This window comes from Salvelinus alpinus, chromosome 13, assembly GCF_045679555.1.
Source record: "Salvelinus alpinus chromosome 13, SLU_Salpinus.1, whole genome shotgun sequence".
NCBI classification, from domain to species: Eukaryota; Metazoa; Chordata; class Actinopteri; order Salmoniformes; family Salmonidae; genus Salvelinus; species Salvelinus alpinus.
The window spans coordinates 17,125,038-17,143,798 of NC_092098.1; the positions used below are offsets into that span (position 1 = coordinate 17,125,038).

Genomic DNA, 18,761 nt, shown 5'->3' on the forward strand with positions numbered 1-18,761 from the left:
CTCAGCAGGGCACTGAAAACCAATGTGTTTTTCTCCTCCGCTGCAGTTCCTCTGACCCTGCCCTCTTTGCCTCCCCTCAACTGCCCCTTGCCTGCCCCTCATCAGTCTTTGTGTGAGCCCCTCTGGGCAGAACTGTAGGGGGGCCCAGAAAATAGGTCACACCTTGGTGGTCTTCTCACCTCGACAGCATCAGAAAAACATTCTCGACTTCCTCCAGAGAGGGCTCAACACTTCCCCTGTGTGTCTGTCTGGCTGCTAGTCAGCCCAACACACACGGAACATACACACACAGAACACAACCCACAGATAACACGGAACATATCACACACAATCCAAAACAGAACACACACACAGAACACTTTCTGCTTTGAAAAGATCAAGACCACATCTATCTGGCTGTCTGGCTGGCGGAATTCTGAGATTGAATTTTCTCATTAACAGTTCCTGTCAGGATAATGTGGGCTGTTCGATTATGCAGAAGGGTATTAGGGCCAGAGTGAAGAGTCAGGCTAGTCGTCAGGCCTAATGACATGCCATTCCTCTGTGTGAGAGAGGGAGGGGAGGGGAGAGGAGAGAAGATAGGGGCAGCCGTCTCTGGTGTCAGGCCCTGGGCATGGACGAGTCTCTGTCAGCCAGGGATGGGTGTGTTCATTAGAGAGAGACTGCACTGTAATTACATCGATGCTGTAATAGAGGCATAGACACACAGGCTCAATGTGTTGCTTTAATTGCACACTGTAATGATCCTGGTATTAGTTCAAATGTTAGAGCACTGCACCATTTTACTGAGTAAAGAGCTGGCGGTCCTACTCTGCTAAATACTGTTCAGAGTATATTTGAACACCATATTAAGAGATTAACAGATTGGCTCGGAAAATCTAAGAATAATAAGAAATTGTCATTTTCTTGCAATGAGTTTTGAGTGGATATGAACATGACAATGAGTATTGAGTGGATATGAACATGACAATGAGTATTGAGTGGATATGAACATGACAATGAGTATTGAGTGGATATGAACATGACAATGAGTATTGAGTGGATATGAACATGACAATGAGTATTGAGTGGATATGAACATGACAATGAGTATTGAGTGGATATGAACATGACAATGAAGAGGAGAAGAGTTTCCAACCCCCCACAAAATGTCAAACTCCAATTTGAGCTCCTGAAAACAGAAATATTTTGATGCATTCAGTTTTGCATTCAAGTGGCCAAAGCTGGTTCATAGCAACTGGTAACTGCTGCCAGATGAAAATACAGGGGACACACTACAGTGGCAGATCTCACAGAGAGCAACGCTGTAAAGCTCTAAAGAAGCTGGTCTCTCCCAAGAGTAAAGCCGTTGACATCCCCTCCCCTACCCCCAGCCAAGAGAGTCCCCCCACGCTAAATGGAAATATGGCAGTATGGCACAGAGAGCCTCCATCAAGCAGTGCCCATTAGCTGCTGCTAACTCAATTAAGAGGCATGAAAAACTGAGTACGATCAAAACGATAGTGAGCGTTTCAAGGCGTCCTAAGTATTTAATTTGAGTAAATGATTGTGCCCCCCCCCCCCCCCCCCACACACACACACACACACAGCGTGCGTGTGTGTGTGCTGATAATTGGGCGAGTGAAGGCTCAGCGTGGAGGAGAGGACCTCCCGCCTACCCAAACCTCTCACTAGAGACAGTCCGAGTGATTGCATATATGTGTGTGCACATACATGTGCGTATATCTATGTGTGCCTGCCTATGCATTCATGTTCACAAATGTATCTCCCCTCTCTCTCTGTCTTTCTCTCCCTCTCTCTGGGTGTAAATAGGAGTGCTGTGTAAGTCAGATCCCAAAGCGTATTGATAGCACACCAGAACACTGTGGTGATCTCCAGTGGAGCGGCCTCTGGGTTCTACTAGCTAGGTCTGGGATGACAGTGAGTGACGTTTGTCCTCTGTGTACCCACAGGCTTCCCAGCGACGGCGTACGGACCGGTGGCGGCGGCGGTGGCGGCAGCGCGTGGCTCAGGTAGGGGGGCCCGTGGAAGAGGCGGCTACATGGCGTACCCACAGAACGCAGGGCCAGGTAAACTCTGCTCTGTCCGTGTTCTGTGTGGCTGCTGCTCCCTCCAGCTTCTCTCGCTGCTCTGCTTCTCCTTAGCACACTCATAGAAACATGTATAATGTAGTCCACACACACTGGAGCCCTAAATACTTAAATGAAGGGCACAGGCAGACATTTTATTCTCCAATCCTAAAACTGTCTAAGAATGACTCACCAAAATAATTGGGTGTCAAGCACATAAAGTTAAAGTAGCTCGATCGATTTCGAACACATTTTGACTTGTGTAATTCTTCGTTGGCAATGTGCTGTGATATGTCTGCTTTAGCCCTCAGTGACTAACACTGCTTCTCCATAGAACCTGGAGACATCCACTCACTATAAACACACACAGCACTGATTGATTAGCTAACACTGTACACATGTGTGTGCAGAACGACTTGTACCAATAATCTGAAGCACAAGACTTGCAAGTTTCTCCCTGTTTCTCACTCGTCATTGATTCGCCAGTCAGCTTCATTAACATATCTGGCTCTGTCCTCCTCAATAACACTAAAGCAATCAATAGCAGTGAATAACAACCTAGGTGTCGGAAATTGACAAGCAGCATCCAAGCTCTAGGGAAGACTGGCTTTCTTAATCAGACTCAGGTCGTCTCTCTCCAAGTGCTACTGTACCTACCATAGTACTATACTATGTCAAGTGCCTTCAGAATGTATTCATACCCCTTGACTTATTCCACACTTTCTGAACGCACTGTATATATATATATATACATACAGTGGGGAGAACAAGTATTTGATACACTGCTGATTTTGCAGGTTTTCCTACTTACAAAGCATGTAGAGGTCTGTAATTTTTATCATAGGTACACTTCAACTGTGAGAGACGGAATCTAAAACAAAAATCCAGAAAATCACATTGTATGATTTTTAAGTAATTAATTTGCATTTTATTGCATGACATAAGTATTTGATACATCAGAAAAGCAGAACTTAATATTTGGTACAGAAACCTTTGTTTGCAATTACAGAGATCATACGTTTCCTGTAGTTCTTGACCAGGTTTGCACACACTGCAGCATTGATTTTGGCCCACTCCTCCATACAGACCTTCTCCAGATCCTTCAGGTTTCGGGGCTGTCGCTGGGCAATACGGACTTTTAGCTCCCTCCAAAGATTTTCTATTGGGTTCAGGTCTGGAGACTGGCTAGGCCACTCCAGGACCTTGAGATGCTTCTTACGAAGCCAATCCTTAGTTGCTCTGGCTGTGTGTTTCAGGTCGTTGACATGCTGGAAGACCCAGCCACGACCCATCTTCAATGCTCTTACTGAGGGAAAGAGGTTGTTGGCCAAGATCTCGCGATACATGGCCCCATCCATCCTCCCCTCAATACGGTGCAGTAGTCCTGTCCCGGTTGCAGAAAAGCATCCCCAAAGAATGATGTTTCCACCTCCATGCTTCACGGTTGGGATGGTGTTCTTGGGGTTGTACACATCCTTCTTCTTCCTCCAAACACGGCGAGTGGAGTTTAGACCAAAAAGCTCTATTTTTGTCTCATCAGACCACATGACCTTCTTCCATTCCTCCTCTGGATCATCCAGATGGTCATTGACAAACTTCAGACGGGCCTGGACATGCGCTGGCTTGAGCAGGGGGACCATGCGTGCTCTGCAGGATTTTAATCCATGACGGCGTAGTGTGTTACTAATGGTTTTCTTTGAGACTGTGGTCCCAGCTCTCTTCAGGTCATTGACCAAGTCCTGCCGTGTAGTTCTGGGCTGATCCCTCACCTTCCTCATGATCATTGATGCCCCACGAGGTGAGATCTTGCATGGAGCCCCAGACCAAGGGTGATTGACCGTCATCTTGAACTTCTTCCATTTTCTAATATCTGCGCCAACAGTTGTTGCCTTCTCACCAAGCTGCTTGCCTATTGTCCTGTAGCCCATCCCAGCCTTGTGCAGGTCTACAATTTTATCCCTGATGTCCTTACACAGCTCTCTGGTCTTGGCCATTGTGGAGAGGTTGGAGTCTGTTTGATTGAGTGTGTGGACAGGTGTCTTTTATACAGGTAACGAGTTCAAACAGGTGCAGTTAATACAGGTAATGAGTGGAGAACAGGAGGACTTCTTAAAGAAAAACTAACAGGTCTGTGAGAGCTGGAATTCTTACTGGTTGGTAGGTGTTCAAATACTTATGTCATGCAATAAAATGCAAATTAATTACTTAAAAATCATACACTGTGATTTTCTGGATTTTTGTTTTAGATTCCGTCTCTCACAGTTGAAGTGTACCTATGATAAAAATTACAGACCTGTACATGCTTTGTAAGTAGGAAAACCTGCAAAATCGGCAGTGTATCAAATACTTGTTCTCCCCACTGTATATGCTCCTGCGGTATGATCATGTGAATGTAAGCTTCAATGTCCTGATGGAAACTGTTTGGAAATATGACCCATCAATACACTCAAGCACGCACACACACACACACACACACACACCCTGCCCGTCTTCCTCTTCTCATTTGAGCTGCATTCACTTCAGTGCAGGCAACACAGGAAGCCAATCAGATGTTCTTTCTCTCCAATCAGGCCTCTTGATCTTGCGTTTTCAAAACAAACAATCTGCCAGACAATGGAGCTCAACGCCATTCACTGAGAGTTAAACAGGGATGTGATTTGCTGATGATTCCTTGGAGAGGATGAGACAGGGGCACATCTTGTACTGTTGTCAGATCCTGACAACTCTGTGTTGCCTGATAGTGCTGGTAGATGATGTATGGGGGTATAGTGAGGTAAATGGTGACCTCACAGGTCTCCTGTAGTCTAGGTAATGAGGAGCCATAGGGGGCTCTCTCAGCTCTGATGTTTGAGCCGCCATAGTTTACTGCACACACGCACGCACGCACACACACACACACACACACACACACAGGGTAGATAAACAGGGTCGAGCGCTGAGGAAGACGAAGCGTGTTTAAATGTGACCTTCCTCTCAGCTAATCTCCCGCTCGTCTCCTCTCCGTTGTGTGGCGCCGTGCCGGGGTGAACGGGTGCATCTCGTTACCGCCCCGCCGCGCTCATATTTACCCACACGCTTATCACCCCACAGAGCGAGCAAGCCTTAAACCCTCGTCTCTGTCTTCCCCTCGCCACGTGGCTGGCTGCTCACCGGTGTGCCTGCCTGCTCCGCAGAGAGCCAAGGGTAAATGAAAGACAGTCCCCAACACTGGGTTCTGTCACCCTCCTCTCTGGCTCTGACAGCCCACGGCTTAATGTCACCGGTCAGATCGACACCATGCTCAGATGGCCTCCCTCTCCATGACAGTGCTGCTGCTGATGGAAGGTATTTTTAAGTCCTCCGTGAGGCTCTTTACTCTCTGGGTAAAGCAGTCCCTAGGACTGGCCTTGCCTTGCCATCACGCCATAACAACTTAGCCCTGAATGACAAGAATGGAATCTGAATGTTATTCCATGTGTCCCTTCCCGATGTTTGTCCTTCTGTGGATGTATGATAGATGATGAGCCTGTATTACTGAGGTCATATGAGAAAATGGATGTTTTGAATACTTATAGCTGTTTGACAGACACTGATGGATAACATGTCATTGATGAGTTATTGCTATGTTAGTTTGTTTTCTGGGATATAATCAGCGGAGTTGATCAGTGAGTATGTTAACACAGACTCTAATAATTTGATAGGAAACGGATTAGGGCAGTAGGCTGAGTATGGCAATAGTCATATAAACATCTTACTCTGCTTACCTTGAATGGCGATCATAATCGAAGTAAGCATATGGCAATTAAAACACCCAGTTTTCTGAGCAAATCTTTCAAATGATTAGGACGTGTAAACACGTTAATGGGAGTTCCAGCCGTGTGTTTGATCTGCGCGTGTGCCAGCACCAGCCGAGTCAGCCTATGAAAGTATGCATCTTAGAAATAGTTTTCACACACACACTTTATATGTCCCAACTCAGAATCAAACAGTCTTCGCCAAAAATAACATGGTCGCTGTGGTAGAACGTTTTTCTTTTTTTTTTTTGATTTTCTCCTCAGAGTCCCATCAGGTAGCCTGATTTCAGATGTGTCCATGGAAACAGGATTAATTGAGAAATCGTTCGTCTTGCAAAGCTTGTCAATGTTTTAATCAAACTATTATATTAATCTGACTATCCACAACAATCGTATTGTTGTGTGCATGTAACCATACTCACTGAGAAGACAATAGGAGTTGTTATTGATGGACTCTGTGGCTCTGTCATTCCTATAGACAAAGTTGATTGATCAGTAAGTCACAGTAAAGTCTGGTGCGCTCTGACCTGACCTTTTTGGGCTCTGACAATGGGATCACCCATTACATTGAGATCCTAGATCACTGGATCTAGGGGCAGCAAGTAGCTTAGTGGTTAGAGCGTTGGGCCAGTAACCGAAAGTTTGCTGGATCGAATCCCCGAGCTGACAAGGTAAAGAAATATGTCGTTCTGCCCCTGAACAAGGCAGTTCACCCACTGTTCCCTGGTAGGCTGTCATTATAAATAAGAATTTGTTCTTAACTGACTTGCCTAGTTAAATAAAGGTTGCACATCTCCTCTCTGATGCTCCAACAGAGGGAGATCACCCATCAAAGGGCTGTCTTTTAGATTGCCTCATCATCACTTTGGACCTTATACTGTACGTGCATGTGTGCGTTCAACCTTGGAGTTTTGCTAACAGTATTCAAAGCCAGATTTCCACAGCCCCATAACTCTGCCTTACAGAGAGGGCATACTAAGAACAAACTCTGTAGCATGCTACAGATGCCTTTGAATGGGGAGTGGCAGCATAGCTACATGCGGTAAAGAAATAAATGGAATTTGACCAAAACAACAGAAACGCCATGCAAATCCATTGCGAGACTCAGAATCCCTTAATTTCCACCCATCAAAATGTGCCTGATTATATGTGTATTTCCCACTATGTTGAGGTAAAAATCTGAGTATAATACTTGTATAGATATCATCCTCAATATATGTTCATGTCATCTTCACCAACTGCATTACACTTAAAAATGGCTTCAACTACCACCACCGATTTCTATATGACTAGCTACACTGTAAAGGGGTTGCCGTGAATTTGACAGTAACTTACAGGCAGCAAAGTGGCAAGTAAGTTACTGTATTTCATATTGCAGTACACCTACTGTAATCTAAATATAGTAAAGCAAGTACTGTGTAATGACACACAGTGCAATACTGAATAATTTACTTATTGTTCTGTCAAAAAATAAATGCTACTGTAATTGTCATGAATTAATGAAATTCGTTGGGTGGAGGTTTCGCAGTGTTTTACTGTAATTACATGGGATTGGTGCAAGCAGGTCGGCTGCTAGGTAATGTGTTTTGCACATTACAGCATATCAATTCATATTTGGTGTTTTGGATCACTTGCACTTCTAGAGGCCTTAACAAAGGCTTCCTAACTGGCAGCAACTACAGGGCAAAAAAGGCCAAAAGGACATGGCAAAATACTTGCAGGCATTCCAATATGTACCCTGTAAATGTTTAATTGATGGGGCATTATAACCACGTACTAAATTAGTTAAATTGGTACAGCTCTCACACTAACGGTTGGAACAAATATAGCCTCTTACAAGGCATGCCTCAAAATATGTTAATGATGAGAAGAAAAATACAGTACAGTACTGTAATGTGGAATTACAGTACCATTTTAAATACACCAATTCCTTCCCCGCCCACAACAGTTTCCCACAATGCACCATCAATTACAGTATGCTGCAGTATAATGCTTTCACAGTATTTTACTGTTGATAATAGCCAGAATAACAGTAGAAATGAGTTTTCCTTGACAGTATGTGCTACCAGCTTATAAGAACGGGAGTTAGCATTTAGCAGACATTCATGCAGCGAAAACAGACAACTACAGTTGAAGTCGGAAGTTTACATACACCTTAGCCAAATACATTTAAACTCCGTTTTTTACAATTCCTGACATTTAATCCTTGTAAAAAGTCCCTGTCTTTGGTAAGCTAGGATCACCACTTCATTTTAAGAATGTGAAATGTCAGAATAATAGTAGAGAGAATTATTTATTTCAGCTTTTATTTCTTTCATCACATTCCCAGTGGGTCAGAAGTTTACATACACTCAATTAGTATTTGGTAGCATTGCCTTTAAATTGTTTAACTTGGGTCAAACGTTTCGGGTAGCCTTCCACAAGCTTCCTACAATAGGTTTGGTGAATTTTGGCCCATTCCTCCTGACAGAGCTGGAGTAACTGAGTCAGGTTTGTAGGTCTCCTTGCTCGCACACGCTTTTTCAGTTCTGCCCACACATTTTCTATAGGATTGAGGTCAGGGCTTTGTGATGGCCACTCCAATACCTTGACTTTGTTGTCCTTAAGCCATTTTGCCACAACTTTGGAAGTATGCTTGGGGTCATTGTCCATTTGGAAGACCCATTTGCGACCAAGCTTTAACTTCCTGACTGATGTCTTGAGATGTTGCTTCAATATATCCACATAATTTTCCTATCTCATGATGCCATCTATTTTGTGAAGTGCACCAATCCCTCCTGCAGCAAAGCGCCCCCACAACATGATGCTGCCACCCCCGTGCTTCACGGTTGGGATGGTGTTCTTCGGCTTGCAAGCATCCCCCTTTTTCCTCCAAACATAACGATGGTCATTATGGCCAAACAGTTCTATTTTTGTTTCATCAGACCAGAGGGCATTTCTCAAAAAAGTACGATCGTTGTCCCCATGTACAGTTGCAAACTCTAGTCTGGCTTTCTTATGGCTGTTTTGGAGCAGTGGCTTCATCCTTGCTGAGCGGCCTTTCAGGTTATGTCAATATAGGACTCGTTTTACTGTGGATATAGATACTTTTGTATCTCTAGGAGACAGAACGCGTCTCCTTCCTGAGCGTTATGACGGCTGCGTGGTTCCATCGTGTTTATACTTGCGTACTATTGTTTGTACGGATGAATGTGGTACCTTCAGGCGTTTGGAAATTGCTCCCAAGGATGAACTAGACTTGTGGGGGTCTACAATTGTTTTTCTGAGGTCTTGGCTGATTTCTTTTGATTTTCCCATGATGTCAAGCGAAGAGGCACTGAGTTTGAAGGTAGGCCTTGAAATACATCCTCAGGTACACCTCCAATTGACTCAAATTATGTCGATTAGCCTATCAGAAGCTTCTAAAGCCAAGACATAATTTTCTGGAATTTTCCAAGCTGTTTAAAGGCGCAGTCAACTTAGTGTATGTAAACTTCTGACCCACTGCAATTGTGATACAGTGAATTATATGTGAAATAATCTGTCTGTAAACAATTGCTGGAAAAATGACTTGTGTCATGCACAAAGTAGATATCCTAACCGACTTGCCAAAACTATAGTTTGTTAACAAGAAATTTGTGGAGTGGTTGAAAAACAAGTTTTAGTGACTCCAACCTAAGTGTATGTAAACTTCTGACTTCAACTGTTGTTAGTGGAATTAAATAATTCCTCTAATATACTCATTAATTAAATTCAATCTGTCTATTTATAAGAATTTGTTAGATACTTATTAACATAAAATAGACAGGATACAGTCATATTAAAATTAGATAATAGTGTTTATTCTCGGAGCACGCTGCTATTTGATCATAAACACAGGCTTATATACAAGATATGACGTCATAGGTTACAGAATAAGTCTCATTGTCCTGACAAATAGAAAACAGGTTCAAAAGTTCATTCCAACTTCACAGCACACACACATGACACATAATATAATCAATTATCCTGAAGGCTCACTATAATTTATTACCACTTTAGCAGACAACTCAAGATAATGGAAGACCTAAAAAGTTACCCACAGCCTTATCTAAACATCTCAGGGCTAAGTTGGGTCAGTTCAACCATAGTTTAACGACCCTTTCTGCTTATTTTATGACCCACAACACAAATCTCTTTTCACCAGGCGTGCAGAGTTCAATTAGTTATAGTTTTATCTAAAGCTAGAATTTGTTTTAACTATTTATTAACAAAATTCCTAACAACTGTACATCCAAATCAGATTTTATTATCCACATTGTGGGCCTGTTATAACATCACATAAATGATGACGGATTTCATGAATATCCACTTTGTTAGATCATTTTTTTTTGAATGGCCACCATTGACAGCGTTTCTGCTCTTTCCCCCACGGTCTGCGTTCCATTGCCACCTCACCCAGGGCCCTTCTCCACTGGAGGCCAGTCTGTCCTCTCCCTCTTGGACTGGTCAACATGCCTGCCTCACTAAATCTGACTCCACGTCTGTCTGTCTACCTGAGGAGCTGCTTGATTGACATGTCAGCCTGGGGTTTAGACCATTTGTTACCCGCCACCTCCTTCCCCTCTGATCTCCCCTCCTCCGTCCCCTCCGTCACACTCAGAGATATTTCTGCCGCTCTCAGTCTCTCATTCTGGCCCTTTCAGCTCCTTCCAGAGGAATGAGCTCTTATTATGTGAAGCGGAAATGAGTGGGATGTTTCAGAGTCTTGGAGATGAGATGGCCTATTCTCTTCTCAAGGCCTCTGTAACGCCTGTAAACCTGCATCGATCACCAAGGAATTTCTGCTGCCGAGCTCATGAAGGCCGAGGATGTTCTTTTGATCCTTTCTCTTCTTTCTTCTTTCTTCTTAATGTTTTGCTTACTCTACCTCTTTGCCTTTAATTCTCTCTCTATGCCTTGCTCCCTCTCTCATTTTCTTCACCGCCCTCTGCGCCCCTTCCCTCTTTCTCATCCTCTATTTTTCCCTCTCCCTCTCCCTCTCCCTGTCCCATCCTCCTTCCCCTGTGAGTTAGTGGATGTCAGTAAGATGCTAACTCAGTGGGAGCGGATCAGTCTCGTCAGCTAAAGAGGCTCCTTACATGTCCAGTTCTCCTGGCCAACGGTCCCTTGATACACAATAAGTGCATTGTGCTGAAGGTTAACGTGGCTTCAGTTCCGTCCATTATTATTTCTGTAATAAGCACATCTCTCAGGGCCTTTTCTATGGCCAATCAATTCTGTCTTTATCCTCAGTGCCCCAGTGAACTCAGAGTCCTGGGAAACACTGAGGCCATGCTTTAATGTGACCTTTCCCACTACACAGAGCACAGTATAATGCTTTGGTAGTAATATTTCTATGCCCGAATAATTGTGCTATTAAAACAGTACTTGGCAGTGCAACATGTTGTCCCCACAGAGGGATTTAAACAGTGAAATAGTATTTAAAATGTCCCTGCTTTTGGAACAAGGGATGTGTTGTTTTCAACATACAACTTGTACATTCTGCAACATGTTGACATGAATCTGTAATGACATCATTGACATAAATTTAATAAATGGTATGTTATCTATCTATGTTTGGTTTGATCATTTATACCATGTGATTAATATCCCCTAGGAAACAGTTATCATATGGTTCTATTCTGCCTTAGAGAGAAACAAGAGGTTCTCATGTAGATGTAGATTTCAGTATTCTCCTCCACTGAACCCTGGCTGTTTTTGTTTTCTACTGAGGAACTCACAGCTTGCTTGGAGAGGGAAATCATTTGGCACATTTTGCCACATTATCTGAGATCATTATCCATTTCCTCCCAACAAGCTCTGTGATCCTGGGAAGTGCCCCAGAGGAGTCTGGGATTGGCTGTGTTCATAGGGCTAAATTAGTCTGGATCCCCAGGCTCCATGGGTGCTCAGGTCCATCCGTTTGTCCTAGATGCTGCTCCGCTTAGCTCAGCGACGAGCCCAGAAGAGCATCACATGTCCTGGGTACGAGCATGCCAAACCAATCCATGTGACAGTGGTATACTCCAGGTTTGCACTGGGGCCCAGAGAGAAGATGTTACATGTGGGGAGGGTGAGGAGTTCCTGTCCCTCTCTCCCCAGCTCCTGTCCTATAGTGCAGTGGCTCACACAGCTGTGGCTGGCAGATGTTCAGGGGTCACAGAAGAGAATGCCCTGGGGTTTGGTCCATGCTGTGCCTTGGTCCATGCTGTGCCTCTCCAATGGGCTTCAGGCTGGAGTCATGGCCTCACTCACTTTGGTTTCTAGTGGAAGTCAGAAAACCTTTTGCATGAACTCATTTAAAGACATAGCTTTACCTTATAAACCATTAGTCACTCATAAACACGAATCAAAACTCTTGTCAAATAATTGTAGGTTGTGTTATTACAAGGACAGCACACGATCTGAATTGTCCTAGTGTTCCATAGTGTTCTGTTGTTGTGCTCCGTAGCCCTCCTGACACACCTGCAAGAGGGGAAATAGCCTACCTCACGCATCACATTGTCACACGCCTGGTTAGACACCTGTGATTTACTGTCAGAAAACATTCTCTTTTATGTTCTTTTAAAACTGTTCTTTTCCTGTGATGAGGCACTTCTGGAAGCTATCAGTGTTTCAAAAAGGATTGAGAGAGGAAGAAAGAGAGAAAGAATGAAAATCTAAAAGAAGAATAAAGGCTTGGTTATGGGGTAGTAAATGCAGAAATAAATCATCTGTTAAACTTCATTAGCCAAGCCTTTCTGAGCACAAAATGACAAGACATTAAATATGTATTATTTATGAAATGTCGGTGCTTTTTGATAAGGGGATCTAGTGCTGTTAATTAGTCACTCATTCAGTCAGAAAATGCTATTTCAAATGGAAAGTGAAAGCTAGTCTCGGCAGCCCAGAGAAATGGCATAGGTGGAAATGGAGAAGCTAATTACAGTCGCTGTGAAATTCAAAGCTAATTTGGGAAGCCGTATGACAGGTTTATTGACATCCTCCGCAGAGTGACGTGTGCGGATGGCCACCAGGGAATTGAGAGGGGGCATGGGAGAGAGGGATGATTGGGAGCAAACGTCGCTCTAGGTGTTTGTGTGTGTGTGTGTGCCTGTGACTATGTGTGTGTGCCTGTGACGGTCTGTGCGTGCATGGGTGTTTGTGTATTAATATTTGTGTGAGTATATCTGTGTGTATTTTGGGGAATTGAAGTTTCAGTGTCAGGATAATCACAGACTTTTGTTAGAGAACACTGGTGCACTCTTAAACACCTTGTCCTCTCTCTAAAGTGGTAAAGTGGAGGGGAATATGCCCTGTATTTTAGCACGAACATGATAGGGTTCTTTGTCTGTTTTTTCATAGAGAGGAGCAGAGTAGCAATACTTTCAAGGCAGTGGTTTGCAATCCTTCCTTAGAGGCAGTCATCTGGCAAAGTGGATTTGAGAGAGGAGCATTTATCCACTTGAAGAAAGCCATCTTCGTGATGGCAGTATGCTATGAGAGAAGCAGCCTCTCCAGCATTGAACTGTGGAGCTCTTAGCTGGCCGATGAGAGCTGACCACCCCATCCCCAGCAGCCTCTGGCCAGTGGGCAAAGGGAGAGAGAGAGAGAGAGAAAATTAGAGGGGGGGATAATTATCAGTATAAATGGAGCTCGGCGAATGATTCGCACTGCTGGGCCTCCTGATCTGGTCTCCAAGGCAACCTCAACCTGCTCATTTGTTTTGTAGATGAGTAATTACATCCAATTAGACCAGAAGGGGGGAAAAATAAAGTCCAAAGAAGGGGCCATTGTTCCGGTTAGATGGTGTGAATATTAATAATGGGATTGTCTCAGGCTCATAACAGATCAGTGATGCAGCTGTGGGGACCTACTACAGCCTACTGCCCCATCACACTACAGAGATGATGTGTGTGTGTGTGTGTGTGTGTGTGTGTGTGTGTGTGTGTGTGTGTGTGTGTGTGTGTGTGTGTGTGTGTGTGTGTGTGTGTGTGTGTGTGTGTGTGTGTGTGTGTGTGTGTGTGTGCGCCTGTGTTTGTGTGTGTGTGTGTGTGTGTGTGCGCCTGTGTTTGTGTGTGTGTGTGTGTGCGCCTGTGTTTGTGTGTGTGCGCCTGTGTTTGTGTGTGTGCGCCTGTGTTTGTGTGTGTGTGTGTGTGCCTGTGTTTGTGTGCGTGTCCCTTCCACAGACTGCATGCCTAGTTAAAACTCCTCAGTATAGTGTGGTAGTGCACGTCTCTGAGTCAGTCTGAGCATCCACCTAAACTTGACCATGAAAGAGCAAGGGAAGACATCTTACACTGCACAAAGTGTCCTGCTCAGTTGAATAGTCACGGACTGTTATTGTAGAAGGACTTTCCGTGCTGCGGCTGTCTGCAAAGCATTGTTTTATGGCACCGTTTCTGTCCTCAGTCACCTCAATCAGAATGTTCTGTTTTATGTTCTGCCCTGGTGAGTACTGATAGCCACAATGCATTTATTATCTACAGACAAAAACAGAGAAAGTTTATAGGTAATCATGTGGATGCTCCTTGCATGTTAAAGAGCTCAGAGAGTATTGTGTTCTATTCTAAAGAAAAGTCATTGTGCCATAGAATATTCCATGTTGGTTTATTATTATTCATTTGTGGTAGTTCTATTGATAGGACCAGATGTTCCTGTAATGTAAAAATATAGTAGAGCAGTTTATAATGAACTATATTCTAAAGCACCACTGGGATTCACCTAAACTACACACATTGTATGCATACACACATATACAAGCCCCCTTCATCCCCCAACATCAATGTGCTAGTGTATCTCTAACAGCTTGATAAAGAACATGTGTGTGTTTAGGTGGATCTCAGGAAAGCCATTATTTCTTTGGTGCTCAGAGACTTTTCTTCACTCTCATTCTGTTCCTCACCTTCGCCCAAGTGAAAGTTGCTTAAAACATTTGTATGCTCTGAAAATCAAATTAGTTGGGGAAGATAATCAAGCTATTCGGCCTCTCCCAGATGTGTGCTTTTCAGGCTTTGATCCATAGAAGGAAGTATTTTCAGAATCATTTTATTCATATGCTGTCCCACAGATGGCACTATCATTAGAAGCAATCTACCTGAACAATAAAAGTAATTTTGCCTGGCTTTATTAGATAAGACCTTGCCGGCAGCTGAGGGCTAATTGTCCGTGTCAGCGCAAACAAAGCCGCCATGTGTATTTGTTGTGTGTGTTGATGTCGTCTTTGTGTCCTGTCGTTCCTGCTATCATAGAATTGGCGGATTTATGCAGATTGTAATAGGAAGCTGCCATTGTCGGGGGCCTGACAGCCAGTACCATGAGGATGTGGCATGGTTGGCATGGCTTCCCTCCCCCTCTCCCCTCCCTTAGCCCAGCGCCTCTCAGCCGTTTAACTAATGGGGGAGATTGTGGCAAGGCCTTTGTAAAGGTCGCTGCTTGTTTGTTGTTAAAGATCTAATTAGGAAGAGGAGAGGAAGCAGAGGAAGCTTGTCTAATTAGAGGTGAGCATGGAAAAAGCACCTCGGAAACTCAAGGACGGCCACCTATTAGCGTGGATGTCACAAACAGATTAAACACAAGTGTCCCTAGTTTCTCTCTTCTTGGTCTCCTTACGATTAAAGCTGGCTGAATGCATATTTCCGTGAATGTTGCCTCAAGGCAGCTTTCCATAGCACAGGCAGAAGAAAGGAGGGATGGGGGGGCGGGGGTGAAGATAAGGAGGTGGAACGCTCAGGAAATTTGCTCCCTTATCCCTCTTCTCCGCTCCCGGAAGAGAGCACATTCTCTCGAGAAAAAAAGCAGTGACCCTCTGAAATGCCCTCGTCCATAATTCAACCTGACCCATCCTCACTGAGTCCTCATCTTCGTACTTCAGGGGGAGTGTCATCCAGGTCTTTGCTGTGTGTGAGTGACCGCCCCTGCCTGGGAGGACAGGCTCTGTGGTTAGTGGCATGTTGACGGCGTAGGGTACAGAGAAGATGCAGCTGGGTTTAATGACGGTGGTACACGTGCAGAATGCTGAACGACCATGTGTAAGATAAAGGCACAGACAGACAGACAGACAGACAGACAGACAGACAGACAGACAGACAGACAGACAGACAGACAGACAGCAGCCTCCAGGACTGAGATACAGAGACAGACTGAGGACTGTGGGTTGAGGGCAGATCACTGGTGACTCAGCACCTGTCTCTTGGTCTCATGTCCTTTCATATCCTGTCTGTATCACACTGAGAGGAGACAGCTCTGTCAGACCACTGGAGTCAGCAGGTACTTAACATTCTCTCATTTCTAGACTTGTTTGGGAAGACTTGTCTCAGGCTAGAAAGATTTAGGTGAAAGTAGGTTTTTATCATTCATTCAGACATTCTTCTTGCGTTGCTGCATCGACCCGTTTACACATCCTTTCCTTCATTGTCCCATTAATGTCGCCCTAAATCGGAGTTTTCCTCATTGATAAAGACCGATCAATTTTCCATGGCAGCTGCTTAAGAGAGATGTAAAGGGGATTATTGTCTTATGGAGCTGTCTTCCATGTGTCACCGTTTACATGACTGGAAGTGGGAAGCAATGTGGGAAGCTTGCCATTTTAGGGGCCCATAATTTGAGGAGTGGGCATGGAGCCCACGTAGCGCTCGATGAAACCGGGGGGCCCTAAAGCGCCGGTTGAGGAGCACGCCTGTGTTTGGATTTCATTTGGCAGCTGCTAACAAGCTCATAATGGAGGTCTAGGTGTGACACGGCTTTGATCGCCTCTTCAGCTGGAGACCCAAATAAACAAACACACAGCGGGGAGACCCGCCGGGAAAAGAGCCGCTGACGCCAATCTCAGTTTTTCCTTGAGTGGATTAACTCCCCATATTGAAGAGGTGCACGATGCAACATGTGCCTTTAATGGCTCTCTTTATATGAGCAGTTTGTCTCAGATTAAGAGGACAAGCAATAAACGTCAGCATGTCGTATTGCTGAATGACGATTTCTGAAGCCTTGATAATCCTCTATCTGTGTTGAAAGAAGGGTATGTTGGAATAGCCCAAGCTTAATTGTGGAGGGTTTTGGAGTCTTTCCTACTATTTATGGTCAATACACATGAATGTGTCTCTTTGTTATCAAACCAGGAGAAAATGTCACATGCATAGACCTCAATCTGTAGTTGTAGTGGTTCAGAACCAGAGGCTTGAAATTAATTATTGATTTGTTAGCATTCTACATTTTCCTCCCGTTCAATGATGAGCGTTTCCTTCAGGTATATCCAGTAAGCATTGTAGTCTTCAAATAAATCTCTATTGACCTGCATTTTTAATAGTTCTCCAATATCATCCCTCTCTGTCAATTGCAGGACAATGTGAGGGAATCAGGTTAGACTGATTCGTGTCTAGGCTTCAGAGACAGACAGTCCTGCCACTTCACTGTTTGTCTTATGATTGTTGATAGCCAGTCAAGCATCCTGTTATCTTAGACAGTCAACCATTGAAATGTGTTGGGTTCCCTAGAGGGATGATGCACTAGTCTGGTGCTGACAGACTCCTACACCTCAGACACAGACTGGCAGCAGGTTCTGCTGGGGAGAGAGAGCAGGGAGAGGACGCCATGTATCTCAGCTAAATGAACCCGTCATAATGTCACACACCAACCATGTCATGCTAAAGAGTCTGGACAACATTGACTACTGTGAAACAATGAAACCAAACATTTTCCACAATGATGGAGTCCCTTCCCCTCCCCTTCCCCACCCTATACTGTACCTCTCAGGCTTTCCCGATTACGGGTTTTACTCTGCGCCCAGTGACCAGAGGGGGGCACCCTGCTCCTTTGCGGACTATGGCTCCCTGGGGCCCCAGGCGGCTCAGATGCTGCACAGTGAGCATGCCACCTCCGCCTGCAACTCCCCCCTCCAGCACCTGCACAGCCCGGATCAGTTTAAGAGCCCAGGTTTGTATGTGCGCATCTCTCCCATTCACCTTCTGGACTGTTCAGTTTGATTCATGATGTTTCCTCCATACAGATGATCTATGCTTTTTTTTGTCTATGTTTTGTTTGTCTATAAGGGGAAAAGAAACGTGAAAAGGATGAACGTTTTGCCAGCAATGCATTGCATGTTTTATCCTCCTTTTTGATTTTCAATGTACCTTTTTATGTTTATTTGTGAGGTTTATTCCATGCCCCTGCTTGCACCTAGGGGAGGACATGTATGTTTTCCTCCATATGCATGTAACAGAGCATGGGAGGCAAAGGACTGGACTACAATGTCCTCTGTGAGAAAGCTCACATTTACTTGTCATGTCTCGATCCACATGGACATTTGCACCTTTTGGATCTCTACGTTTGAATGAGAGAGACTGACTGACTGGATGAATGACTGACTGACTGACTGACTGACTGACTGACTGACTGGATGAATGACTGACTGACTGACTGGATGAATGACTGACTGACTAGCTGACTGACTGACTGACTGAAAGAGTTATTCAGTTAGAGTATATTGTGAATGATTGAGTGAAGGAAAATGAAAGGACCTGTGGTGAAAGCATGATCACCTCCATTATCGTTCTGTGAACAACTAGGCAATCAATCAGTAGGCATGATTTGTGTATACATTATAGTAACATTACATCCTAGTACAGTCATATGCATAATTTAACCATTACACTAAAACAGTGGTATGTTTCAGTTATGATAGTGTTTGGTTTTTGGCAGAAGCGTTTATAATTTGGTTAGTCTTTCCCAAGGTTGTATTCTAAACATAGTGAAAACTGTATGTTTTACATCTTATAACTCAATGGAAAGCAATTGTGTTTCTATGCAATTTCCTCTACAGATAATGCGTAGCTATGACAATTTCATTTCAATTGATTACCCTCATTCTAAACTTGCAGAGTCAGCTATTTGTTTGTTCCTGATAAAACTAACAAGAGATGTCATTTCAGTAAATTTCATCTCA

The 18,761-nt window shown here is 44.1% G+C and overlaps 1 protein-coding gene across 19 annotated transcripts in view; it reads left to right on the forward strand.

Annotated features, from left to right (window-relative positions):
• The window catches only part of LOC139537211 (RNA-binding protein Musashi homolog 2-like), a 350,657-nt gene that overhangs the window by 315,818 nt on the left and 16,078 nt on the right, over positions 1 to 18,761 (forward strand). For 8 of the 19 annotated variants that reach the window (XM_071338275.1, XM_071338269.1, XM_071338270.1 and 5 more), the window contains 2 exons: positions 1,953 to 2,069; positions 17,573 to 17,752. The exons of 2 other annotated variants lie outside the window; for them this stretch is intronic. In XM_071338275.1, coding sequence (XP_071194376.1) covers positions 1,953 to 2,069; positions 17,573 to 17,752 — 297 coding nt within the window. The remainder of the gene's footprint in view (positions 1 to 1,952; positions 2,070 to 17,572; positions 17,753 to 18,761) is intronic. 9 more of the 19 variants (XM_071338273.1, XM_071338277.1, XM_071338276.1 and 6 more) reach the window with 4 other exon arrangements.